The sequence below is a fragment of the Cokeromyces recurvatus genome (genome assembly GCF_025118155.1).
Source record: "Cokeromyces recurvatus strain NRRL 2243 chromosome Unknown BX663scaffold_27, whole genome shotgun sequence".
NCBI classification, from domain to species: domain Eukaryota; kingdom Fungi; phylum Mucoromycota; class Mucoromycetes; order Mucorales; family Mucoraceae; genus Cokeromyces; species Cokeromyces recurvatus.
In genome coordinates this window covers 314,365-339,533 of record NW_026251413.1, presented here as the reverse complement: position 1 = coordinate 339,533, position 25,169 = coordinate 314,365, and the positions used below count along the sequence as shown (strand labels likewise).

General features: G+C 30.2%; 13 protein-coding genes across 13 annotated transcripts; 8 read left to right on the top strand and 5 right to left on the bottom strand.

Annotated features, from left to right (window-relative positions):
• Positions 1-683: 683 nt before the first annotated feature.
• On the bottom strand, positions 684-2,211 carry BX663DRAFT_519924 (solute carrier family 35 member SLC35F1/F2/F6). Its single transcript, XM_051529057.1, has 4 exons — positions 1,959-2,211; positions 1,777-1,873; positions 814-1,649; positions 684-790 (listed from the first exon to the last, which is right to left on the bottom strand). Exons 1-4 carry the CDS (start codon positions 2,092-2,094, stop codon positions 735-737), a joined length of 1,125 nt encoding a protein of 374 aa, XP_051379900.1. The 5' UTR covers positions 2,095-2,211; the 3' UTR covers positions 684-734.
• Positions 2,212-2,580: 369 nt separating this feature from the next.
• On the bottom strand, positions 2,581-3,631 carry BX663DRAFT_532665 (TATA-box-binding protein; the record flags this gene model as incomplete). Its single annotated transcript, XM_051530477.1, has 4 exons — positions 2,581-2,751; positions 2,823-3,083; positions 3,300-3,387; positions 3,447-3,631. The coding sequence occupies 4 exons, from the start codon at positions 3,629-3,631 to the stop codon at positions 2,581-2,583; spliced, it is 705 nt and encodes a 234-aa protein (XP_051379899.1).
• Positions 3,632-5,117: 1,486 nt separating this feature from the next.
• BX663DRAFT_488899 (uncharacterized protein) lies at positions 5,118-6,763 on the top strand (the record flags this gene model as incomplete). The annotated part of the gene is made up of 2 exons (XM_051524848.1): positions 5,118-5,195; positions 5,279-6,763. The coding sequence occupies 2 exons, from the start codon at positions 5,118-5,120 to the stop codon at positions 6,761-6,763; spliced, it is 1,563 nt and encodes a 520-aa protein (XP_051379898.1).
• An 818-nt stretch (positions 6,764-7,581) lies between these two features.
• BX663DRAFT_563612 (RNA polymerase III RPC4-domain-containing protein) lies at positions 7,582-9,193 on the top strand (the record flags this gene model as incomplete). The annotated part of the gene is made up of 3 exons (XM_051532018.1): positions 7,582-7,890; positions 7,965-8,011; positions 8,098-9,193. The coding sequence occupies 3 exons, from the start codon at positions 7,582-7,584 to the stop codon at positions 9,191-9,193; spliced, it is 1,452 nt and encodes a 483-aa protein (XP_051379897.1).
• BX663DRAFT_519901 (putative deacetylase LmbE-like domain-containing protein) lies at positions 9,149-10,347 on the top strand. Its single transcript, XM_051529056.1, has 5 exons — positions 9,149-9,467; positions 9,524-9,623; positions 9,673-9,763; positions 9,825-9,892; positions 9,970-10,347. Exons 1-5 carry the CDS (start codon positions 9,248-9,250, stop codon positions 10,229-10,231), a joined length of 741 nt encoding a protein of 246 aa, XP_051379896.1. The 5' UTR covers positions 9,149-9,247; the 3' UTR covers positions 10,232-10,347.
• Positions 10,348-10,758: 411 nt separating this feature from the next.
• Positions 10,759-11,706, top strand: BX663DRAFT_440316 (high mobility group box domain-containing protein; the record flags this gene model as incomplete). Its single annotated transcript, XM_051523390.1, has 3 exons — positions 10,759-10,817; positions 10,978-11,011; positions 11,071-11,706. Coding segments are annotated over 3 exons (729 nt in total), but the record flags the coding sequence as incomplete, so codon positions are not given.
• Positions 11,633-12,691, bottom strand: BX663DRAFT_519899 (Mago nashi protein). Its single transcript, XM_051529055.1, has 6 exons — positions 12,605-12,691; positions 12,393-12,511; positions 12,258-12,321; positions 12,107-12,194; positions 11,924-12,049; positions 11,633-11,811 (listed from the first exon to the last, which is right to left on the bottom strand). Exons 1-6 carry the CDS (start codon positions 12,637-12,639, stop codon positions 11,794-11,796), a joined length of 450 nt encoding a protein of 149 aa, XP_051379894.1. The 5' UTR covers positions 12,640-12,691; the 3' UTR covers positions 11,633-11,793.
• Positions 12,692-13,753: 1,062 nt separating this feature from the next.
• On the top strand, positions 13,754-15,201 carry BX663DRAFT_545376 (uncharacterized protein). Its single transcript, XM_051530925.1, has 9 exons — positions 13,754-13,908; positions 13,987-14,103; positions 14,169-14,263; positions 14,343-14,428; positions 14,496-14,533; positions 14,594-14,698; positions 14,775-14,823; positions 14,906-14,958; positions 15,024-15,201. The coding sequence occupies exons 1-9, from the start codon at positions 13,864-13,866 to the stop codon at positions 15,126-15,128; spliced, it is 693 nt and encodes a 230-aa protein (XP_051379893.1). The 5' UTR covers positions 13,754-13,863; the 3' UTR covers positions 15,129-15,201.
• A 713-nt stretch (positions 15,202-15,914) lies between these two features.
• Positions 15,915-17,175, top strand: BX663DRAFT_554607 (uncharacterized protein; the record flags this gene model as incomplete). The annotated part of the gene is made up of 3 exons (XM_051531548.1): positions 15,915-16,076; positions 16,147-16,428; positions 16,513-17,175. The coding sequence occupies 3 exons, from the start codon at positions 15,915-15,917 to the stop codon at positions 17,173-17,175; spliced, it is 1,107 nt and encodes a 368-aa protein (XP_051379892.1).
• Positions 17,176-17,387: 212 nt separating this feature from the next.
• BX663DRAFT_178111 (uncharacterized protein) lies at positions 17,388-18,994 on the top strand. The gene is made up of 2 exons (XM_051521678.1): positions 17,388-17,884; positions 18,012-18,994. The coding sequence occupies exons 1-2, from the start codon at positions 17,459-17,461 to the stop codon at positions 18,891-18,893; spliced, it is 1,308 nt and encodes a 435-aa protein (XP_051379891.1). The 5' UTR covers positions 17,388-17,458; the 3' UTR covers positions 18,894-18,994.
• On the top strand, positions 18,954-19,695 carry BX663DRAFT_576429 (uncharacterized protein; the record flags this gene model as incomplete). Its single annotated transcript, XM_051532162.1, has 2 exons — positions 18,954-19,153; positions 19,233-19,695. The coding sequence occupies 2 exons, from the start codon at positions 18,957-18,959 to the stop codon at positions 19,693-19,695; spliced, it is 660 nt and encodes a 219-aa protein (XP_051379890.1).
• Positions 19,696-20,168: 473 nt separating this feature from the next.
• Positions 20,169-22,078, bottom strand: BX663DRAFT_178088 (uncharacterized protein). Its single transcript, XM_051521677.1, has 2 exons — positions 20,342-22,078; positions 20,169-20,260 (listed from the first exon to the last, which is right to left on the bottom strand). The coding sequence occupies exons 1-2, from the start codon at positions 21,995-21,997 to the stop codon at positions 20,237-20,239; spliced, it is 1,680 nt and encodes a 559-aa protein (XP_051379889.1). The 5' UTR covers positions 21,998-22,078; the 3' UTR covers positions 20,169-20,236.
• On the bottom strand, positions 22,024-23,244 carry BX663DRAFT_532660 (kinase-like domain-containing protein; the record flags this gene model as incomplete). Its single annotated transcript, XM_051530476.1, has 4 exons — positions 22,024-22,089; positions 22,170-22,373; positions 22,443-22,960; positions 23,070-23,244. 4 exons carry the CDS (start codon positions 23,242-23,244, stop codon positions 22,024-22,026), a joined length of 963 nt encoding a protein of 320 aa, XP_051379888.1.
• Between the last annotated feature and the right edge of the window lie 1,925 nt (positions 23,245-25,169).

Below are 25,169 nucleotides of genomic sequence, written 5' to 3'. Positions count from 1 at the left end.
TAAAAGTTATCGTGTCATGTTTATTTATTTTTTTTTTATTTATAAAATGTATACTTAATTATTAGTCCTTTTCGCTTTAAAACACGAAAATAATCCTTATTGAACTATTAATATATATACATATACGTACCTGCACAAGCCTTTTTTTTTCCCTTTTACATATCATATTAATAATAAATTCATTTATCGTATGCATGTAAATACACATACATAGATAGATATATGCATTTACAGAAGATAATACTCAGATATATACATGTTTAGACATATATAAAAGTGTAGTTATTAAACTTCAATATGAATATTATATCGATTCATTATTATAATATGAAATAGGATATCTATCATACTTACCCAATATATAACAGAAGAATTTAAATTATTTATACTGACTCATTTGATATACAAAGTTTGAATAATAACTACACTTTTTTTCTTTTTTGCATTTGTTAATAAAAAACCGATGTGCAGCTGTGTGCATGTTTAAATCAGGAACGTCTTTTTTATTTACAGATGGACCAAAAGACGTAAAGTGTCCACCGGTAATATATTAGTATGAAATCTATAACCAAGAAAAAAAAAAGGGGGCTGTCTGCCAGATCTAAATATAATAAATAATGCGTTCCTGTGTAGTATGTGTTGTTGTCATGTTATAGCAATTTCTCTCTCTCTCTCTCTCTCTCTTTTTTTTTTTTTTTTTTTTTTTTTTTTTTTTTTTTTGCAAGTTATTTGATCTAACTCGATGACTGGTTGTTGTTATGAACGATAACCTCTGATGGTATAGTCATTTCTTTTCTTCTTGTTGTTTATGACCTGTTATTAACTCATGTCGTTCTCTTTCAGCCTTTTCGTTATCAAAGGTACCAATAGACGGTTCAGGCGTTGGGAAAAGATGATAGATAGCGATACCAAAGATGATGACAATGTAAGCAAATGGATACATGATTGTAATATGATATCCAAAGAGACCGATACCAAAGATAAGACCATAAAAGTTAGCAGTTAATAATGATAGATTATACAAGACAGCACTACCGAGACGAAACATGACGGGGGCCAACGAATACAAGACAAACATACAGACCGTATAGATGATCACCATTCCAATCGCCTCCGGGTTTTGAGAAAAGGCAGCAAACTCATTTCGTTCGAGGATCATGAGTTGAACAAAGTTAATGAAAGTAGCAAAGAAGGTAAACATACCGATGACTTCATAGAGGGGATGCTTTCGAGCCATCCATTCTTCACCTACATTTGAAAACCCATAGAGCGTCACGCCCAGGAGACAAAAGAGATCGCCTTTAATCGCATCTACAGCAGCATAATCTTTACCTTCCATCACATCACTTGCTATCAACATACCCATACCCCCTAATGCAATCACCACACCCACATATTGAACCCATCGATATCGTATCTTCATGAAAATAAAGGAAAGAATCATACAAACAGGTGTACTCCAACAGTTTAATAACATAGCAGACAGTAAGGAGGTATATTGATAGGCCTTTACGACAAAATAATTCCCTTCCACATCAATAAGTCCCAAAAAGAAATAATAAATACCTCTTCGCCAAAACTGAAGTAACCAGCCACGAATACCACGTTTATAAATAGCATAACTATTATAAACGACAGCTAAACAGGCACTGTTGTATAAATATAAATATAAATATAAATATAAATATAAATATAAATATAAATATAAATATAAATATAAATATAAATATAAATATAAATATAAATATATATAATCGTACTCATAAAAGGACTTACTAAACAAGAAATGTTTGTGTTGTGGGTGCAGCAAAATCATAAGAGATACCAAGTTTTGTAGTCGTAACATTAGTCCCAGTAATACATAATGAAAGAACTAATAAATAAATAAATAAATAAACACATATCTAGAATAAGTTTTATAGAGTCATCAACTCGAATAGATTTAAATTCTTTCTTACGTTGACCAAGAACCAAGACTTTATAAAACTTGGGATCTTTTAGAAACTTGAACCGTTCTTTCCAAATCATCTTTTTCTTTTCACAGTTTTCAATCAATATTTCCTCCTTCTTTTCGTTCATAATTGAACCACTCATTCTAGAATGAAAAGAATAATAATAAAAGAAATAGAAAAGAAATAGAAAATAATTGTGATTTCATAGATTTTTTTGTCGATTAACTTTATCAAGTAGAAAAATAGAAGATCAAGAAAGAATAGAATTTTTTTTTTTTTTTTTTTTTTTTTTTTTTTTTTTGTACATGTATAAAAAATAATTATTTTTATTAAACAATGATAAAAAAATGATATAAAATAAGACTTTGTACATAGATAATTTTCTTTTTTTGTTTTTTCAGAAAAAAAAAGAAAATGATGAAGGGAGGATAAATGTGAATATGAGATATATACGACAAGGAGGAGGGAGAGGGGGGGGGCTTTTTTTTGTTATTTTTGTTTTTTTTTTATTTTTGCTAAGGGATTAGGGAACCATGCTCTTTTTTTTTTTTTTTTTTTTTTTTTTTTTTTTTTTCAAACTCAAGATTTTTTTTTCCATTTGTATTTTTTGTTTTTCTCTTTTTTCTTTTTATGGCTTACGGAATTCAGTAAGTACAGGATATATAGCTTGAAAGGCTTGATAGATTTCTTCACGAACTTTTGCTCCAGTCAACACAATTTTACCAGATACAAAGATTAATAACACAATCTTGGGTTTGACCATTCGATAGATAAGACCAGGGAATAATTCAGGTTCATACTGTACAATGGGAAAGATATGAGAAAAAAAAAAAGGAATATTATTCTTTAAAACAAAGCAATAGTACTTACAGAACTAAAGTGTCCGTGAGAATAAGCAAGACCCTCAAGTCGAATAGGGAATTTTACATCACAAGAACCAACAATATTTTGGATCTTGAAATCAGTAAACTTGGCTTGGAAACCCAGCTTTTGAATAATACGAGCATATTTACGTGCGGCCAATTTAGAGTCGTCTTCTGATTTGGCACCGGTCACAACCATCTTACCAGAAGCAAAAATCAATGCAGTTGTTTTAGGATCACGAATACGCATAATTACAGCTGCGAAACGCTAATAATAATAACAATTCATTATAAGAATTTACCCCTTGAAATGAAATTCATGATTTCCTTTTTTTTTTAAAAGAGAGAGAAAAAAAAAGAAGAAAGATCGAAAAAAAAAGATTGATCTAAATCAATTTTTTTTTGATCAAATAATGATCTAGATCCTTTCTTTTCTTTTTTTTCTACAAAAAAAAAGAAACATGAATCATTATTAAAAAGTTACCTTTGGATTGTACTCTGCATTACGAGCATGAAGAGCAATAGTTTTAAGATCTAAACGACAATCCAAATTAACGGTGGCAACAATATTTCTGATATAAAGAAATTAATGACTATTTTTATTTTTTTTTCATTATACCAAACAACTTACTGTAAAGTAGGGGTGATACCCGCCACAGAGTAAGGATTGGCATCTCTACTTGGTGTGGGAGCATCAATAGGAGCAGGAGTAGTAGGAAGTGCAAATGGAGTTGAGTTATGAAGAGGAGTAGGAACAGAAGGCGTCTGCATAGCAGGCGTAGTCATTGAAGGTGTAGCAATGTTAAATCCAGACATGATAACAATAATTAAAATTTTTGATTCAAATAATTTGTGTAGCTTGCTTTTAAAAAAAAAAATATGTGTATAAAAAAAAAAGTTTTTTATTATTATTTGTTCTTCCTTATTTGTATAAATGACTTTTTTTTTTTTTTTTCTTCTAAAATATAAAAAAAAATAATAATTTAAAAAATAGATTAATTTTTTTATATATGTATAAAAAAAAAAAAAAAGTGTAAGGAAGCGGAAAAAAAAGTGAAAAAATATAAATTTTTTTTTACTTTTACGATTACGCCTCCCTTTTATATCTTTTAGAAAAAATTTGAAATGTGACTGGTTTTTACACACCAATCAGAACTGGATATGTTTGACTTTCTCAACAATGAAATGTTTCCACTTACAGCTATCCATCCATTTTATATGGAACACAAATAAATGTAATTAAAACTCAGGTTACTTTTTTTTTTAAAAAAAGAAAAGCAGTGATAAGAATTTCTTATACACAAACGAATATATAATTCATGAACATAGACTATAGTGATATGTACAAGAATTATATTTTTATGTGTATAAGCAAACTATATGTTTCTTTTGTAAATTAAAAGAAGAGATTCTTGAATTCGTGCTACGGCTTTGATAATAACAAATAGAGTTAGATGGATAGGTTATTTATATATAATTGGTGATAGTCATCCAACAAAGTTTTAACTGTTAACTTGCCTATATTATCCTAAATACACATGAATATGTATACCTATACATAATGCATATAGAGATAGATATATTCTGAATACATTTATAATCAGTCGCAAAGAATACTTCCTATTAACATAAGAAAAAAGAATAAAAAAATAATAATAATAAAATAAAATAATTTAATGTACATGGGAAAAGAAGAAGCAAATATATCTGAGATTTAAATAAATGTTTAGTAAGAATAATAATAATAAAAAAAAAGGATTATTTTTATTACGTAGTATACAAAAGGGTGACTCGATGTCTTTCTTTTATGTACACATACACTTACATGCAAATGATGATTTACATAATAAAATGTTGAAACCTATTACAGAGTCCCTATTTATTTATAGGAAGGCATTCCTATCTATATTTTATTTTATTAGTCTATAGAAAGGGACTGCAAAAATTAAAAAGAAAATGCTAAAAAAGAAAGAAAAAGAAAAAGAGTAAAAAAAAAAAAATCTACTTGCTATTAAGACAAATAAAAAAATAGCGTATATATAAAAAAAAAAAGAAACACATGATTTCTTCTTTTTCATTTCTTATCTCAGAAAAAAAAAAAAGCAATAATATTATTAATGACTCTTATCTTTAATGTTGAATAAGTTTTAGATTTGATTCAAATGGAGATGTAATAATATCTTCTTAAGTTTAATCTATTTCTTACCCTTTTTTTTAATTTTTTATTTTATTTTATTTTTTTTTTACTTTATTTTATTTTTTTTATTTTTTTTATTTTATTTTTTTTATTGATCATTAAAAGATGTTACATGGATATCAAGTAACTGAGCTTACTGCAAATAAGCTTAAACGTGTTCAACGTAACTCAACATTTGGAACAGTGAGTAGTTAGCAATCATAGCATTAATTATTTCTCCTCCTTAATTTTATTTTATTTTTTTTTTTTTATTTTTCATTTTAAAGATCACAGCTGAAGATGTTGCGTACTTTAAAAGTATTTTGCCTTTAGAATCCGTACTGGAAAAGGAGAGCTGTCCAGAAGAAATTTATTTGAAATATACAACAGATTGGTATAATGTCTATAGAGCTAATCCTGCTGTCATCTTATTTCCAGAGACAACTCTTCAAGTCTCTAAAATATTAAAATATTGTAATGATCGTCATTTGGCTATTGTACCTCAATCAGGTAACACAAGTGCCGCAGGAGGTTCTGTTCCTGTCTTTGATGAAATCATCATCAGTACACATAAACTCAATAAGATCCGTAGCTTTGATCCCTTACGTGGTGACCTGATTTGTGAAGCAGGCTGTGTCCTTCAGGACCTGGATAATTATTTAGTAGAGAGAGGTTATCAGATTCCTTTAGATTTACCTGCTCGTCATATATGTCGTATTGGTGGTAATATTGCTACAAACGCAGGTGGTATTCGTCAAATGCGTTTTGGTAATTTACATAGTAGTGTGATGGGTCTCGAAGTCGTCTTGCCAGATGGTACCATCCTGGATAATCTTACGACACTTAAAAAGGATAATACAGGTTATCATCTCAAAAATTTATTTATTGGTTCTGAGGGTACCTTGGGCTTCGTTACGGCCGTATCCATCACAACCCCTCGTCTTCGTGATGGCGTGAATGTTTTCTTATTAGGCTTTTCCAATTTTCAACAAGTCGTCGAGACTTATTCATTGGCAAAGAAGGAATTACCAGAGACATTATCTGCCTTTGAAGTCTTTGATAATGACTCTGTTCGATGTGTACGAGAACAGGATTATCAGGAGCCTGCAGGTTCACCTTTCCCTATTCAGGATACACATCACGTCTATGTTGTATTAGAAACAGCTGGTACTGTACCTAAATTTGAAAATGAAAAAGCAGATCGCTTTTTATCCTTGTTACGTGAAAGGGGTTTCATTCAGGATGGCGCTATCGCTCGTACCGCGGCTGAGCGTGCTAGATTTTGGTCATGGAGAACAAAGTTACCTAGAGCTATCGTTCAAAATGGTCCTTCCTCCATTCATTTTGATATCTCTTTACCTTTACCTCGTCTCTATCAACTTGTAGAAGACACTCGTAGTTGGGCTATTGCAGAGGGTCTGATTCCAAATGATATCGTGGCCGTTTATGGTTATGGTCACGTCGGCGATGGTAATTTACACTTGACGATCCCTGCTTTACGTGATGACCAGGAATTGACAGAAAAGGTGGATCGTTTCGTATATGAATGGACTGCTAAATATCAAGGAAGTATTAGTGCTGAGCATGGTGTAGGTTTGATGAAATCACCCTATCTTGCCTATACTAAATCATGTACCATGATCAATACAATGCGAAAGATTAAAGACTTGTTTGATCCTCATCAAATCATGAACCCTTATAAAGTTTTCCCAACTGAATCACAAGAAGAAGAAGGTGAACTTATCCGTAAAAAGTTTATGGTTGGCTGTTAAATGAACAAATAAAGTAATACAAGTTGATTATCTACTTTTTTTTTTTGTTCATTTCATGCAATAATCTCTATTATGTGTCTCTCCTCCCCTTTCAAATATGACCATAGGGAACATTTTATTCTATTTTAAAGAAACAAACGAGATCCAAAAAATGAACTTAAGAAGAATGTTATCTGTTATTACGTTGACATAAAAAAAAAATTCTATTTACTCTCCTTTTCCCTATCCAACTTGCATTCTAACTACATATTTAAGTTCACATTTATTTCACTTATATTTAATGTCCCTAATATAACTAAGAGTCATCAATGATATTCAGAAAGTTATTTATAATTAATTTTCATGAGCTATTAGAACGCTCATTGACAAAAAAAAAAAAAAAAAAAAAAAAAGAGGCCGGAGAAACTAGTCTTACTTGTTGACTTTCTCTCTCTCCCTCCCCTACCTTCTACAACGATCTAGAAATAAAAAAAAAAAAGAACTATACAAGCCAAAAGAAATAATATCCTTTCGCAAAGCAGTTTGGCTTATCAAAACAACAAAAATGAATTAGAAAATTAAATGAATAATGTTGTAGATAATGTTAATATTTATTTATTTATTTTTTTTTTGCTTATAATTAAAAAAAAAAAAAGATCAGTATGCGTCAACTTCAAAAAAAAAGGGGTTACGACGTGACTGTCAAACTTTTTTTTTTTTTTTTTTTTTTTTTTTTTTTTTTTTATTTTTTTACTTTAAGAAATGCCTAACAATTTTTTTTTCTTTAAAAAAAAATAAAAAAAAAGGTATTCTTTTGTTTGACTTTTAATATATAAATTATGTCAGACCCAACCGATGGATCAGCCATTACGCCTGGCGTGAAAAAACAAGCAAGACGTTTTGCTCCTGTAAAAAGAGGAGGTAAATCACCAGCTGCTCTTAGACGTGAAGCAGCAGCAGCAGCAACAGCAACAACAACAAGTGAAGCCAGTTCTGTTGAAGGATCTATGACGAATGCATCTGCTGAATCAACGGGTGACGATCATCCTAAATCAACATCGATCGGCACAATTCGACCTCAAGGCGTAGGGTCAGGTCGCTTACAAAGCGTTAATGATGGACAAAAAGCAAAAAGCAGTTCTACGAAGGTAATAATAATAATAATAATAATAATAATAATAATAATAATAGCGTATTCAATTCTAATTGTCATGGGGTTTAGATGAAATTTAAACCTACAGTCCCTTTAAAAAGAAATAAAAAAGAAGTGTAAAATAGACAATCAAAGAGCTTAATGTAAACAGAAGAATATTTACCCCTCCTTTTTTTTATTTTTTTTTTTATTATTATTTTAGATCATCTTCGGCTATTGATGAAGCACTTAATAAACCAGCTAACCGTGGATTTGGTGAACGAGGTGGACATAGTGGTGGACGCGGCGGACGCGGCGGACGTGGCGGACGAGGAAGAGGACGAGGAAGAGGATTGATTATTGTTGATGATTCAACTGCTTCTGGTATTTTTTCATTAGGTCCAGCACTTGTTTCAAGAAGTCGAGCAGGATATAGTGGTGGTGGTGGTGGTGGCGGCTTTGCTACCTATGGTGGAGATGTAGGCAATAGAGCAGAAGGAGAAAACAGCAATTCAGATATGGTCGAGATGTTTACAGCCAGTTTAGGGAATGATACACCTGTGACATTCAAGCATATATCTCGACTTGAAGGTGATATAGATCCTGTCACTTTAGAGCAAAAAACAGGCAAAATTCCTTGGATGTCAGTCAAGACAACAAATAAGAAGAAAGGTGAAGAGGAGGGAGAAGAAGAAGAAAAGAAGGCTAAAGTAAAATCAGAACCGATGGATAGCGATATAACTGATGATAACGAAGCAGAGAAAAAGAAAGGATCAACAACAGAGGATGAAGAAGAAGATTTACCAGTTGATTTACCTAAAGTGTACATGGACAGTGATGCACCAGCACAAAATATATTTGCATTAGATCAGAAACAACGACTGGTATGCGTTGCAGAAGAAGAGTTACTGCACTTCCAGTTACCCACTGTTCTACCTAAATTTGAAAAGATAGAATCTGTAGAAGATGTAGAAATGAAAGACGAAGTTAAAACAGAAGCCAATACAGATTCTGAAAATAATTTACCACCAGCAGCAAAGAAATCATCTTTACTATTAGAAGAAGCAATGGCCAATCTAGGACTAGAAGATATGCCAGATGGCAAGATTGGTAAATTGGTTATCTATAAAAGTGGTAAAATGAAGATGCAATTAGGTTCAATCTTGTTGGATGTGAATCAAGGTATGCAATCTTCATTCTTGGAAAATGTAATGGTAGTAGATCATGAAAGTGAAGAAACTAAAAAGGCCATTGAACTGGGCCATATTGTACAAAAATTTGTCTGTGCTCCTAATATGGATTCACTTTTGACAGAATAATAATAATTTTTTTTTTTTTTTTCTGTTATTCTTTTTATAAAATAAATAAATAACATGTTCATTGTATTGATTAGCATTACTTTTATTGTTACTTTATTAGCTTATGCATATTTTAGTTTATCCCATTTTCAAAAGCCATTACCATTTTCAGCAAATAATAACATTCTAATTTTAACAGCTCATCCTGATGATGAATGTATGTTCTTTGGTCCAACCATTACTTCTATTCGTACAATGATCAAATCACGTATCCATGTATTATGTTTATCAACGGGTAGTTCATCTTGATAACCGTAATCGTATCTTGTATTTAATAATGTTATTCTTTAGGCAATGCTGATGGTTTAGGTGACATTCGTAAAAAGGAATTGATAAAAAGTTGTCAAACATTTAATATTCAACCCTCTCATGTGAAATCGTTGAATAACCCGTAAAGTATGTATTTACAATATATGCATAAAAAATAACCATTTATTTAGTGAATTACAAGATGGTATGCAAAATCATTGGAATCCAAGTTTGATAGCACAAATAATAAAGGATTATACAACTAAACATAAGATTGACACTGTAAATGACAACTAAGATTTATACAGCTTAAAATGTATTTATATATATATTTTTTAAATAGATAATTACATTTGATAACCATGGTATATCTGGACATCCTAACCATATTGCAGCTTATCTTGGTGCAAAGTAATTTGGATTTTTTTTATTATTATTATTCATTTATTTAATAGTTTATCATTCTTTATTTACATAATATTTAATAGAGCCTTTGTACAGCAATACAAGAATGGCATTAAATTATATCGACTTGAATCACTTCCAGTTATTCGTAAATATATTGGCCTTATTGACTTTTTAATTCCAAACAAGGGTTCTGTGAGAATGATATCACCTCCATTAGCTTATTTATTAACCCATAAAGCAATGCGTCAACATAAAAGTCAACTAGTTTGGTTTAGATGGTTATATGTCAGCTTTTCAAGATACATGTTTATTAATGATTTAATTCAAGAAGATGGACTTTAAAAAAAAAATTATTAATATTTTTTTTTTTTTCTTTTATGTACACATAATAAACGACGACGGTAAAATCTATTAAATAAAACAACGTCCTTTTTATTATAAGCTTTAACTAATAAAAGACCCTAAAACAACGAGAAACAGGAAATTTTTTCCTTCTTCTTTTTTATTTTCTTCTTTTTTTATTTATTTATTTATTTTTTTTTTTATTTATTTATTTATTTAAAAAAAAATTTATTATAAATAACTTATAATACTTTAACCTATTTTCTCTTTTCCTTTTCTTTTCTTTCTTTTTTATCTTAAATAACATCAATAAAAAAAATGAGTTCTTCTGCAGAAAGTACAAATCTATTCTTATTATGTAAAAATATCATAATTTATATGTAATTTTTTTTTTCTTTTCTAGTGGATAAAAAATACCAAGAATACAAGAAGCGTATTAGAGAGATTGAAGAAGTATGTTCGTTTATTATATATTAAATTTATTACTATGGTAACCCATCCACATTTATTTGTAGGAAAATGATCATATAAGTACACAGTTAGCTAAAGCACGTCACCATATTAAACGTCTTCGGGTTGAAAGAATGTAAATTTTATGTCATTTTTAATTTATGTAAATATCTAATTTTTTTTTTTTTTTGAAGTGTTTTATTAGAAGAAATCGAAGAATTAAGACATAGTCGTTCTTCTTCATCACGTATCAAGAAATCAAACAGCCATTTAAATAATATGATGGCAGGTGAAAGTGATTCTGAACTATCAATTTCTGAATCTATTATGGTAAGTTTTTTTTTTTTTTTGTATAGTTATGTGAGAATTCTAACAAGAAAAAAAAAAAGTCTGATGCAAGAGGGGGTAATAAAAAGAATGCAACACCCACTCCTAAAAAGAAGAGAGATCCTAATGCACCTAAAGGCCCTGGTAATGTCTTTTTCCTCTTTTGTCGTATGGAGCGAGAAAATATAAAAGATGAAGTACCTAGTGAAAGTTTAGGTGAAATTACTCGATTATTGGGTCAAAAATGGAAATCGCTTACAAAGGAAGAAAAACAAAAGTATTATGATATCTATAAAAAGGAACAAGAGGAGTATGAGACAGCTATGAAGAGTTATACAGCTGCTGGTGGTGGTGCTGAAGGTGCTGCAGCTGTAGAAGCAGCAGCTAATAAATCAAAACAACAAAATGAAGATGAAGAAACAGATGAGGAAGAGATTGATATGCTTCAAGATGAGGAAGATGATGAAATTGAAGAAGAAGAAGGAGGAGAAGGAGAATTAGAGGAAGAGACTAATATGACATCTAATAGTTATCATAAGCCTTTGACAAGTAGTAATCTTCATATCACGCAAACTATGGATTCACCTAATTCTTCAGTTGCTACAAATCAATCCTCCCTCATGCCAGAAACACCCAGTAAAGACGATAATTTAGATACACCAACCGCTACTACTACTACTACTACTACTACCATATAAAACAAAAAAAAAATTACTTGTAGAAAGGTTCTCTTTATTATTATGATTATTACTATTATTTTTAGTTGTAGCTAAAAACAAAATTATCTAGTTGATAGGTTTAATCTATACACACACACACACACACACACACACACACACACACACACCATATAAATTGATATTAGAAATAAGTAATAAATAATATAATATAATATAATATATAGTCTTGATTTACCTTGAAATGCAATGAAATTAAAGAAAAAACAAAAGCCTTCAAATCTTGTACAAGATAATAAAATGCACGTAAACCTTCAGGGTCTTTGCTATCTTGAACTTCAACAAGTGAACTTAACTTTGATGTCTATTATTTCATAGATCATTAAAACCCCATTTGTATATGTATATAGATTGCTTTTACCTCAAAGGAGATGTGTTCGTTTCCAAGTCGTATTTCAATTTCTTGACTACCAACAACATTCTTAGTTGGCCACTGACTATCATCTTCTCTATTTTATAACACAACGTTATTCATATAAATTCTATTTATTCTTAATCGTTTTTTATTTTACTTCATAATTTCACTATCTTCAATGATTCTTTTTAATTCTTCAATGACAGCTTTACTGACATACACTATAAAAAAATATATAAATGTATAAATGTTGTTAAAAAAAACAAGAAAAGAATAAACATGATTTACTCACTTTCTTTTTTGATTAAACTATCATTTCTGTAGTTTGAATTGTTTGCATATCTACAAAGACCATCCGATCTAAATTCAAATTCTAAAAATTCATGGCCATAACGTCCCTTATGTCCAGAGCTATTATATGTTATTGTTAGTTATTTATTTATACGCGTGAATAGAATACACTTGTTAATTTATTTATTTCTTTCTTGTATTCAACTGACTTACTAGTAACGCACGTAAAAATCTTCTTCACCAGCCATTTTATAGACTGTTTAATATATGTGTATATAATAGGTAAATAAAAAAAAAAAAGAGAGAGAGAGAAGAAAAAAAAAATAATAATAAAAAGCCAGCGAATTGTCCTTATGTCACATAAAAAAAAAAATTGAATATGTGATAGGTTTTTATTGAAAATTAAAATGGGCAAAGCTATTACACTATATGGTACTTTTTAATATTTGAAGCAGTATTTGAATATCCATTTTTATTAATTCATTCTCATATAGACTATTTCATTTTCTTCGCTTTACTTCTTTTCCCTCTATTCAATTTTGCCTTTTTTTTTTGTTTTGTTTTGTTTGTTTCTCCCATCATGGTAGAACTAGTATAAATATGAGAGGGGGGTGGAGGTTATTTTAAATAAATTTTCTCAGCTAAAAATTGTTCTTTCTGTTTGGAACAGCTTACTGACACTTGCTTTGACAAAGATTTAATAGAACTACGTTTAGATAAACAGACTGTTTATCGATCATATTCCACCGTATTAACTGTATGAACCTATCTCAAAAAAGAAAGGCTATTAACTAAGGTAAAATAATTGACAGTAGTATTTGACTTTATTTCTCGGCTAGTTTTTATTACTATTATCCTATACTATATCTCTTTGTCTTAAATTGAAGTATGTCATATCTGGTTTTCCGAAAATGATTTATTTATTTAACAAACACACAGTTTTACATCAATGGTCTAAACGACTTTTGTAAAAATAACTGTACAAATGTGTATAGAATATCTAATAAAATAAATGAAAGACGCTTAATATCCAAGTATTAAAGCTATTCAAAAAAAAAAAAAATGATGGTATTATTATAAATGATAAATATGAATACAACCTTATATCTTATAGTCCTTCAGAAGCCAATATTTTGAAGACTGTTGCAGTCGAATTACTTTTATTGCATGTACTTGAAGATACATCATCTAAAGATGTATGAAATTGAAAATTATATACAAGTTTATTTTTATTTTTATTTTTATTTTTTTACTTTTTTATTTTTTTTTAAAAAAAAATCATGTTTATAATGACCTATCATACAGGTAATGAGATTTAGATGTGACTAACTGTATGATGACAGTAATTCAACTTTAAAATAGGAAGTGTCTTGCTGGAAGCTACACGGCTGAGTTTTACATACAAAAATCGAAGTTCAAACTTATTGTCTTGTTTTTTTTTCTGATTGAAGAAAAAAAAAAACGTTAATAGAATGATCATCAAAGAATTACCCGTTGAAGAACAGGAAGCTATCAGAGTAAATAATATCATCTTTTACACTTGAAATTTTCATTATATTTAATTTCTTTTTTTTTTTTAATAAAAAAATAAATAGAAGCTTCAATATGAAATAAGTTGTCTTTATAGTACTGTTTCTGAAGAGTATAAAAAAGAATGGGAAGCTGAATGTAAAAAACGCTTGTATGATGACTGTCCTGAAGTTGTAAAGCAGGTAAAATAATAACACTGATGATTAGTAAATCATTATTGCTAATACAAATAATAATAATAATAAAGGTTGAAAAGAGTTGTCAAGAATTAGGGATTTTAGATCAATGTCAAATTATTCCTGTTGAATCTGACTATTATGATTGGGAACTTCAGCAAAGAGCGTAAAAATAATTTATACCCATGGCTTGAGAATATAACAGAATAGTTCAATGTTTGTCTTTTTTTTTTTTTTTTTTTTAGATTTCGAGTTAATGCTCCATCAAAGGAACACATGTGTAAAAGTGTCATTTTAGAAAATACTCGCTGTACTCACGAAGATATTTCAGGTATGAAAAGAAGAGGATATATTTTATTAGTTTTAAAGCAGCTTATATCATAGTTTTGTTGCTATAGATCCCCTTTATTCCAGATATTACTGCGTTATTACTCAGGTACAAAAATTAAAAAAAAAAAATAGCATGTAGTTATGTAAAATATAAATTATATAATAGTATGTTAAACCTGTCAATACGCAAAAATTATTAAATTATTGTCGTGCAATGAAAAATAAGGAAATTAGTAAAAAATACTACAACTATCGTCTAGCTGATCAAGAAGTAAGAAGATTATATTCCAAAGAAGTCTATATCCTTTATTGACCTTTTATTATTACATGTATATAAATATTTTAAGGTATCATTGAAGCTTACTGGTTTTGAAAAAGGTGGCGTTAGCCCTATAGGTAAGTAAATGAAAAAAAAAAAAGAATGCTATATTTGTATTGTATTTTTTATTTTTTTTAAAAAAAAAACTATTATAAAAAGGTATGAAAGAACCTATCCCTATTATCTTGGCCGAGTCAATTACCAAATTAAAGGTATATATTTGTTTATATAAAAGTCAAAGATAGTATTTATGTAATAATAATTATTTTGTATGTAGCCTGCTGTTATGTATCTTGGCGCTGGTCACATAGATTGGAAATTAGGTATTCCAGTAGACACATTTATAGAGAAAACTCAATGTTTTATTGCAGATTTAGATTAAAATAGCTTAAACATGTCTATTATTACAAACTATTATATTCCCTTTGAGTTTAATGTTGCTTCTATTGTTTTACACCGCTTTATTATGAGTTTCATTTTATCAACAATTATCAAAATCATGTTTAAAGACGAGTTTATTTTCTTATAATGTAGATTCAAAGATTATACGTTATTACTGTAATATCAAAACAAATAGTCTTTTAGGATTGTCTATGATGATGTAATAACATTACACAGAATAAAAAAAAAATGGGTTACTATTGCCCAGACCTAACAATAACAGTACTTACCGACAACGTTAATAATAGATCAAAGTAAATGATAGCTGCTTATTAAAACCTGAGAAACCTTATTAAATGTTATTACGCGATATCTAAAGTTCTATTTGGATTTATTTGTAGAAAGAGTATTGAAATTGTGACTTTTAACCCTTATTTGTATGTAATCTTTCGGATAAATTCCGTCTTTTATTTTTTTAAGCTAGAAAAAATTATCTTGAACGTTAATATTTTTAGAACTAATATAAATTAAAGTAAAACATTCTGACAGTGTATCAGGGGCTAACATGAAGCTCAGTGAATTAGGATTCAAAACGCTTTGATCATTTAAGGTTTTTTTTTTCTTTTTTATTATTAGTGACTCCGGCTCAAGTGATTAACCCTTTGAATATATGACAGCTAGTATTGTTCTTTTTCTCTTGTTAAAGAGAAGTTTTTTTTTTTTTTTTTAAAAAAAAAATCTTTTTCTATTTTTATTGTTTTAATTGTCATTGAAAGAGATGAACAGCATGAATTATCCTTCACAAATTGAAGAAGAAATCAACTACTTGAAACAAAAACTATCGATTTCAGCTGATTATTCCCAAGGAAATATGAATAACAGTAACGATAACGATAACAACAACAGAAAGGATTCTTCATATAATAACATCAATGATAATAAATTGAATGTTAGTATTCGATTTTGTAATCTAATATAGCTTCCTTACAAAAGTTCTTATAAATATGGAAAATATTTAGAATGTTCATGATGATGATGATACTTTGAATTTTAATGGTGTTAAGCCTATAGAAGATAAAATAGGTTTACTAGATGGTAAGGAAGAGCCTATTATAACCGCTAACAATACGATTAATCAAGTAACTATTGTGACAGTGAGCACCAAAGAATATATATCAACTAGAGCGACATCAAGTAATGATAATGAAATTCCAACTAATACTGTTAGAGAGGACAGTAGATATACAACCTTGATAATTAACAATCAAGCGGTGTTACCTACACAAACAGAAAATAATCAGGTATATAAATATTGTAAAGGAAAAAAAAAAAAGAGCTTTTTCCTAAAAAAAAAATAATCTCCATTATAATTGTTGCTACTATAGGAAGCAATAAGGTTAAACTTAAAATCTGAAACGACGATAACAGAAGAGGCTAAAACTAGTACAACCAATAATGATGACTCTTTCATCCCTACAACAACAGAAAATCATAGTAATGAAAAGAGGACAACATCGACAGATTCTGATAGACCTACAAATACTACTACAGAAGATATCAGAACTACATCTAGCGATGAAGAAAAACCAACAACAGCTAGTTCAAGTAAATATACTACGAGTGACGAACCTACTAGAACGACTACTGCTATAGAAACTGAAAAAATGACTACAGCCATTACTACTTCTATTACGAGAGAAACACCGACGATAACAACTAAAATGGAAATAACAACAACAGCAGCAGCAGTAATTACTACTACCTCTTCAGAGAAGTCAATAGTGACTTCAGAATATTCTACTACAACTACCGATACTTCTACTTCAACATTAAAGCAGTCCACGATCAATTCTGACAAGTCAACTACAACATCAGGCGAGTTTACTACTTCTTCTGATAATTCAATCACAAAGACTACTACAATGAAGTCAACTATGGCTACTACAACTGAAACTACAATTACTAGTTCAGAAGAGATTCAAACAGAGACTATTACAACCTCAAGTAATATTATAACTAACACATCTAAGTCAATGACTATACCGTGAGTATTATTGTTCACTTGATAAATCTAATATGGTTTTCACTAATTTTTTTTTTTTTCATGTACTAAAAATACAATTACTTTTTTCATTTACTAATTATTTAACTTCCGGTTCATGGATTTCGCTTGACATTTGTTTCATTTTTTTTTTCTTTTTTTTTTTTGGAACTCCTGAATATGAATGATAACAATTTATATTTGACATTAAACTACTTTTCTGATTTTCTTTTTTTTTTTTCTGTAAATCTTCACTTGAAAAAAAAAAAATACCAACTTCAACTTATAATATGAATCCTTCACAATCTGCTACTACTGATGAAACAAATAGAATAACAACTACAAAAAGGGCAGAGGCTACAACTGTAACAGAAGAACCAACAACAACCACTGAGGATAGCACTCGAACAACTACTAGTGAGGGTTCCACTACCACGAACAATTACACTTCAGCATCCTCAGAGAAAACAATAACTCGTGAGACAACTACTACGTCTAAAGATCCTACTACTAGTACTACTACATCTTTAGAGGCAACAACGTCTGCGGAAACAACAACGTCTGCGGAAGCAACAACGTCTGCGGAAACAACAACATCTGCGGAAGCAACAACGTCTGCGGAAGCAACAACGTCTGCGGAAGCAACAACGTCTGCGGAAGCAACAACGTCTGCGGAAGCAACAACGTCTGCGGAAGCAACAAAATCAGAAAGTATTGTAAGTTTATGTTGTTGTTGTTGTTTTTTTTTTAAAAAAAAAAAAAAAAAAAAAAAAAAAAAAAAAAAAAAAAACTTTCAAATCTATTTGATTATCCAATAATGTACTTACTTTTTATACATATTAGACTTCAATTAGTACATCAGTTGCGGAGACAACAACCACCAATGATCCAATTACGTCTGCTACTCAGTCAACTACTGTCAGCACTATAACAACAAGTGACAGTGTGACTAATCCTTTAACAAGCTCTACAACTGATATAACATCAAGTACTCCTTCAATAGCAGTTTCGACTAGTACATCTGATAAAGCTATAACTACTACCGGATCTTCAGCAACGACTGATATAACACAGACAGTTTCTTCCTTAGATACTATTACGTCAACCATATCGACAGTACCGACATCTGTTGAAATTACTAGTTCAAATATACCATTTACAAGTACTACTACTGAATCTAACTCTGTCATATCACAGCCAATTAGGACCACAGCTACAGCTACAGCAACAGCGTCTGAATCAGCTACTATAGTATCATCTACTACATTATCCGATAGTACCTCAACTCCTTCTTCAGCGTCTGAATCAGCTACTGTAGTGTCATCTACAACATTATCCGATAGTACCTCAACTCCTTCTTCAGCGTCCTCTATGACAATAACATCTTCAAGTAACTCTGTCGAATCTACTACGAGTGAATCTAGTATGATACCTTCTTCTACTGTATTTCCAACTACAACATCATTAAGCATATCGTCTTCTATAGAAGTAACATCGACAGCTACTATAGAGTCATCTACCCATTCGTCAACAATAACTACGTCCAGTTCAGCTATTTCATCAGATCCTTCAAGCCTTACAACAACAAGTGATGTGTCACCTACTAGAAGTACGATGGTAGTATCAAGTACTACTAGTTTGCTTCCTGAATCTATCACACGTACTTTGAGTTTAACGTCTATGACTTACAGTACTACTAGTTCATCTAATTCAATTGTAAGTTAAATGTTATATATATATATATATATATAGAGAGAGAGAGAGAGAGGCAAAAATCATTAATTATCAATGCTAATATTTATATATATATATATGCAGTTGCCCACTCTCTCAACTTCTCGTAATCAAATGGCGCACACTTCTCCATTATTAGCACCAACAGGATCCAAAATTGTAATGGTAACTGCTACAACTGAAGTTCCTACTTTAACTGAAGTTGTTCTTAATGGTATAACTGTAACAGTTACTACTGTTGTTCCTACAACGTAAGTATATATATATATATATATATATATTTGATATATTATGGCATGGCTTAGAAGATATAACTTGTGTGTATGATAGGACTCTTGTACCTTCTTTGATAGCAGATAAATCAAACTTTGAAACCATATCAAGACATACATCAGGTGGAACGATTGCTGGTGCAGTAGTAGGTGCAACAGCAGGCTTTGCCATCTTAGTCGGTGGTATTTTCTTTGCTCGCAAACGATATAAAAAAGGCATCCTTCTTAAACAACGACAAAGTGAATTAGATAACGAGGATTTCTATGCAGATCCATATCAACAAGGTATGGAATGGAATAATCAGTTTGCTGCTGCTACTGGATCTGGATATCATCCCTCTTCTGACCCACACATCATGAATCCTGCTGGTTCAGGATATGGCACATATGCTGCTGCACAGCAACCTGGTGTCTATTTAGCACCACAACAGCAAATGGATGAATATGATGAATATGGACATCCTAGAAGAGAATCCTTCTGGAGTTCACTTTCTGATAGATTCAGATCAATTCATCGTTAAAATTATTTATTATTATTATTATTATTACATTTGTAAGATATATATTTCAACATTTAATTAAGCATCATGCTATTATTGTTTAATATTGTTAGATACATTTTATTTTATTTACAAATACAACAAAACAGTGTATATTATACTGCTTTTTTTTTTATTAAAAATATATACAGGAAAAAAAAAAAAAAGCTTCGCATTCCTATTGATGATATTATAATGTCGAAAGCTTTTTTTTTTTTTTTTTATTTGCAATTAAAAAAAATCAGAAGGTGCAAATGTCTAAGAATATATATATAAATGTTAGTTACGTAATCTATATAATAAAACACATGTACATGTGTACATAGATACTACCTTATTTTTTATTTGACTTTCCATAAAAGATACGGCTGTATGGGCTTGATCTAATGAAAGTCTTAGCTCTTTATCAATCTCTTCTTTTGTTTGACCTAGTTTTGTTCGAGAATCAATCATCTTTTCTGTGCTTTGAATAAAACTTTTCCCCCATTGAATACGATCCAGTATTAGATTATTAGCTTTGTTATCATTTAAAATTTCTACTATAGGGCTTGTAAAGAGAAAAAAAAAAAAAAGAGTTAAGTACACTATAAAATGATTAAAACTGGTATTTATTATTATACCTCCTTACAATTTCACTTAATCCACTATCATTATTAGATTTTTGTGGAATGGGTGGCATAGGCTTTTTTGTCTTTGGTAATAAAGGTATATCTTTTTTGATTTGTACAGTATCTTCATTATTATATGGATACACCTTCTTTTGCTGCAAAAATGAAGATTTCTGAAAGTGTTTCATTTCTTTCTTTAGTTGTAGTATCTGCTTTCTTGCTAAAGCCAGATTATTTTCGGATTCTTCTAACGCTTGTTGAGTAAGCTTTAATGAGTCACGATCACGTTGCCACATAACGGATAGTATTGATTTCTCTTCTGATGTATCTGTCTTCCCCTTGTTTAAAGTAGGTACTGATGATACCTTTCTATTATTATTATCATCATCATTTTGAAGCTCGTCTAATTTGTGTCTGAGATCGAGACATTCTGTCTTTATTTGTTTCATAAATTGGTCATAGTCGTTTGCTTGGTCCTTTAGCGTTTGTTCATAATGTGACTTTATCTCTTGTGAATGCTTGGTTTCTTCATCTAATTTATTTTCAAGTGCCTGAATAGTCCCTTGTAGCTCTGAGAGTTGGTTACTGTATTCAAGCCTGTTGTTGTCATTTTCCTTTTGTAAGCTCAAGATACGATCCTGATCCTCTTTCATCTGTGACGTCATAAGCTGGATCTCCTCTTCCAACTGGGCTAACTTCTTTTGCTGATGGATGTTTATTTCCTCAAGGTCCTTGATAGACTTGGTTGTTTGATTTAACTTTTCATTTTCCAACTTCAACTCGCCTAAGGAGGCCTCTAGTTCAGTTGATTTCGCTAACTGTGCCTTTAATTGCGCATTTTCAGATTCCAAACGCTGATTCAAAGTTTGTATGTCATTTAGAGAGGATTCCAAATTAGTATTTTCCTTTTGAAGTGCATTCATCATGTCATCATCTTTAGAGTTATGCCTTGATTGCTGTGCCTTTATTAATTCTTCCTTTTCCTTTTCCAGTACATGAATAGAAGATTCAAGATGCATGTTCTTAAGTCTGGCCTCCTCTAATTGCCTTTCAATCTCATCAATAGACTGTTTAGTTGTTTGTTCATTTAACAGAGTTTGAAGTCGTTTCAATTCTATAGAGTGTTCAGTTTTCATTTTCATAATCTCTTCTTCATGTGCTGCTTTAAGTTTTATCTTTTCATCCTCCCCCCAATGCCTTGGTTCTGGACTGCTATTTAACTTTTGTCGAAGTTGAGCAATAAATTCCTTATTACTACTACTTGCCCTCAATCCTGTTGTATTTATCTTTGGAACATCCTCACTTATATAACTATAACCGATAAATGGATATTCATTATAAAGGGTATCATCATCATCGTCGTCGTTGTCATCGTCGTCGTCATTAGCATTATCATCATTATCATTATCATTATCATCGATTTGATTGTCCTCATTTTCGTGCTCGTTATGTGTAGTAGAAAAGAATGTAATATCATCGGGCGATTTAATAAATGGGATAAATGGTGGAGTCATTGATTTATGTACTGTGTCCCACTGGATGCCCTTAAAAAAGGGATGTGATTTAATTTCAGTGGCGTTACCATTATAGCCTAATCTTTTACTTTTCTCTTTTGTTAATAGTCTTTTATTATAATACATATTATATATGTATATGAATGTTAGTAAATTAAGCATTTAGATTTTTTTTTTTTTTTTTTTTTTTACTTTGATAGTAAATCTTTAGCTTGATCTGACACTTTGATATCTGAATTGAATTGAACGGATATCTAAGAGAGAGAAAGTGGAAGCATTTAAATTTTGGTTATTCATTTTAGAGTATATACATATTTCGTTGAGCTTATATTACCTTTGGATTCAAAAGATTCATTTGAATTTGTATATCAGAGCCCGTAAATGGACGTTCACCGTATAAAAGTTCATAAAGTACGATACCTACAGACCACCAATCGACCTCAGGTCCATACGCAGGTCCTTTTGAAGGATTTATTCCTTCTGAATTACACATCTCTGGTGAAATATATGGCATTGTTCCTACCATTAAAAGATAGTCCTATTAAAAGCAAAATAGATAAATATAAATAAATAAACAAACAAAATATATGTATATAGTGTAGTTTACTTTTGTGTCAATCGAGATACAAGAACCAAGATCACCCAATTTGATATGACCATTCTTATCAATCAAAATATTTCCAGGCTTTATATCACGATGCATATATCCCAACTGATGCACCCTTTCTATTGCAAGAATTAATTCAGCACAATAAAACTGGGCTTCTTCCTCTGAGAATGGCTTATAGGAACGTCTTTCGATGAGACCTTGAAGGTCACCACCAGGAGCATATTCCATAATTAAATATAAATTCTTCTTGTCCTGAAAGGCAGCATATAATTTAGGTAGCCATTCCTCATTTTGGTTTGATAATATAAGTCGCTCCTCCATAGGTGATGAACGATCCATCTGATTAATTAATTTTGCTTTACTGGACGTCTTCATGGCATAAATACAACTGTCTCTTTTGTTCTTTACTATCATCACTTTCCCAAATGCACCTTCTGCATATAAATCTTTGTGTAATATTTCAAAATCTTTTAAAGATAACCGGGATTTATTTAATTCATAATAAACAGATTTATCTAAGAGAAAAAGAAAAAAGAAAAAGAAAAAGAAAAAAAAGAGAAAGAGAAAGAGAGAGAGAAGCGTTACTTTGGGTTTGTTTTCTTTAACATGTAAAAATTCTATTACATAATTGAATAAATTTATTGATATTCTCGCCATCGTTTTTCTTATTTCTTTGACAATTGGTAGCGTTATTGTACAAGGATAATAATGCATCGATTAATGCTTCTCTATTTATTAGTTGTTTATAGACTCTTTGCTCCTTTGATAGACGAACAGATAAACTATTATATTTAGACATTTTTTTTTTTTTTGAAAAAAAAAAAAGTAAAGAAAAGAAACTTTTTTTTTTAATTATTATAATTCTATTTTATTTTTTTTTAACACATTACATATTTTATGATAAACATTCTCCTCCATTTGGCAAGTCAGACAAAATAATAATAATAAAAAAAAAATTACAATACCAGTGCTTTTTTAATATCCTACTTTGAATTAAATCAAAATCAAAATCCAGATACTATGGCTTGCCTTTTTTGGATGAAATATAAAAAAAAAGGAAATTTAGATATAGACATCATCATTTCACCTGTTGTGATAACAATATTCTAACTATGTTTAATACAGTGATATGCTAAGTCTGCAAAGAAGGACAGTGATAAAATTACCGTACTTTTAGCTTAGTGGGATGCGATGGGTGACAGCGCTTGTCTGAAACGTGAAATGACGTTAAAATTGTTCCCTTTTTTTTTGCATATAAATTATACGAAAATAGATTAGTTGAATGGATATTTATATGAAAACATTAGAGGTACAATGTGTTGATTGTATGTCAATTAGTAGCCATTATACTCCCTCCTCCTCCTCCTCCCCCCCCTCAAGAAAAAATATCCAAAGTGCTCATTGTAATATGAACCCTAGATTCAGTAGACAAAAGTGCAGAAAAGCCTTTTTTTTTTCAGTTCATTCTATTTCTTATTCTTCTTTCATTAACTAGAATTATAGGCACAAATCGAAAAATGAAAGAATTAGACTGAAAGTATTAAAAGAGAGGAACAGAAAGTAAGTTTAGACACTTCAGTACAATATAACAGATACAGACATAAAGCCATCAACAAGAAAATCCTCTAGTTCAGCATAATTACAAAATACCAGTCAGTAATGACACAGAAACCAAAGTTTATTAAAAGTAATCAAGCTTTCCTTCGACAAGTGTGTCAATAATGAATACAACACAACTGTGCTGAAGTCTAAAACTATGATGACAGTTTGTAGGGGATATATTATTCGATAAATTATTTTTTAGGGCCAAATTACTTTAAGATATATATATATTTATATATATATATATATATATATAAAAAAAAAAAAAAAAAAAAAAAAAAAAAAAAAAAAAACTTCTCCCCGAAATTATATCCAAGCAAATCTTCCAGTAACAATATTGGTACATTACATGTCAAATGGTCAACAATAAAAAAAAAAAGCCTACCTCCACTAATCTCTTGCTCAATTGGGGAGCCAGTTTAAATCCAATACCTTAAAGCTTTATACAAGATAATGTTGCCTAGCGACGGAAGTCAAAACTTAGCTGAATCATGCATAATAGAGATTGCTATTACAAGTTATATCAACTCTATAATAGAACAGTTCGAGTTGATATACTTTCTTGTAAATATAGATTGTGGGATATATGTGTTGTAAGCTATTAGTTATCATGTAAAAGGTAGACCAGAGATGCTAATGAGTAGTCTTGTCTATTTAAATAAAGCAATGAATCATATTTTATTAGTATGTGCAATCACTGAAAAGTTTTTTATTTGTCAGAATACGCCAGAGCGTGGTCCAATGGGGGAGGGGGAGGGTTGCTGTAAATGGATGAGAATTCAAAGATAATAATTGGTTTATGTCAATCTTTGAAAGAACAATTAAGTTTATTTTTTTTTGGTGTGTATCACTAAAATCGGTTAAGAAGGTGGTACCATTTCTTTTTCAATAGTATATTGGTCTCCTATCTTGAAAGATAAACACGTAACCAGCAATCCTTATGATTATGTTTACCAATAACTGCCAAGTAGTGTATTATCTGCAGCGTTATTTTCATTGGCGATTTGTCACTATTTCTTCTGATGCGTTGATTGGTTTCTTTTTTTTTTTAAAGAGTATAAAGAGAGATGACTAAAGATAACATCAACTGGATAATGTTAAAATTAATAGTTGAATTCGAAA

Excerpts from the sequence above, each read along its gene's own strand:
- BX663DRAFT_519924 (XM_051529057.1), bottom strand. The coding sequence starts at position 2,094 with ATGAGTGGTTCAATTATGAACGAAAAGAAGGAGGAAATATTGATTGAA. Across the intron at positions 1,874-1,958 it reads AGTCTTGGTTCTTGGTCAAC|TTCTTTCATTATGTATTACT; the intron begins GTAAGAAAGAAT and ends TTTATTTATTAG. Across the intron at positions 1,650-1,776 it reads ACACAAACATTTCTTGTTTA|TGCCTGTTTAGCTGTCGTTT; the intron begins GTAAGTCCTTTT and ends TTTATACAACAG.
- BX663DRAFT_519901 (XM_051529056.1), top strand. The coding sequence starts at position 9,248 with ATGTTCATTGTATTGATTAGCATTACTTTTATTGTTACTTTATTAGCT. Across the intron at positions 9,624-9,672 it reads GTGAAATCGTTGAATAACCC|TGAATTACAAGATGGTATGC; the intron begins GTAAAGTATGTA and ends CCATTTATTTAG. Across the intron at positions 9,764-9,824 it reads CTAAACATAAGATTGACACT|ATAATTACATTTGATAACCA; the intron begins GTAAATGACAAC and ends TTTTTTAAATAG.
- BX663DRAFT_519899 (XM_051529055.1), bottom strand. The coding sequence starts at position 12,639 with ATGGCTGGTGAAGAAGATTTTTACGTGCGTTACTA. Across the intron at positions 12,322-12,392 it reads TAGTTTAATCAAAAAAGAAA|TGTATGTCAGTAAAGCTGTC; the intron begins GTGAGTAAATCA and ends ATTTTTTTATAG. Across the intron at positions 12,195-12,257 it reads GAAGATAGTGAAATTATGAA|AGAAGATGATAGTCAGTGGC; the intron begins GTAAAATAAAAA and ends GTTATAAAATAG.
- BX663DRAFT_545376 (XM_051530925.1), top strand. The coding sequence starts at position 13,864 with ATGATCATCAAAGAATTACCCGTTGAAGAACAGGAAGCTATCAGA. Across the intron at positions 14,104-14,168 it reads GTCCTGAAGTTGTAAAGCAG|GTTGAAAAGAGTTGTCAAGA; the intron begins GTAAAATAATAA and ends ATAATAATAAAG. Across the intron at positions 14,959-15,023 it reads AGTCAATTACCAAATTAAAG|CCTGCTGTTATGTATCTTGG; the intron begins GTATATATTTGT and ends TTTTGTATGTAG.
- BX663DRAFT_178111 (XM_051521678.1), top strand. The coding sequence starts at position 17,459 with ATGAATCCTTCACAATCTGCTACTACTGATGAAACAAATAGAATAACA. Across the intron at positions 17,885-18,011 it reads CAACAAAATCAGAAAGTATT|ACTTCAATTAGTACATCAGT; the intron begins GTAAGTTTATGT and ends TATACATATTAG.
- BX663DRAFT_178088 (XM_051521677.1), bottom strand. The coding sequence starts at position 21,997 with ATGCTTAATTTACTAACATTCATATACATATATAATATGTATTATAAT. Across the intron at positions 20,261-20,341 it reads ATAGTGGATTAAGTGAAATT|CCCTATAGTAGAAATTTTAA; the intron begins GTAAGGAGGTAT and ends TCTCTTTACAAG.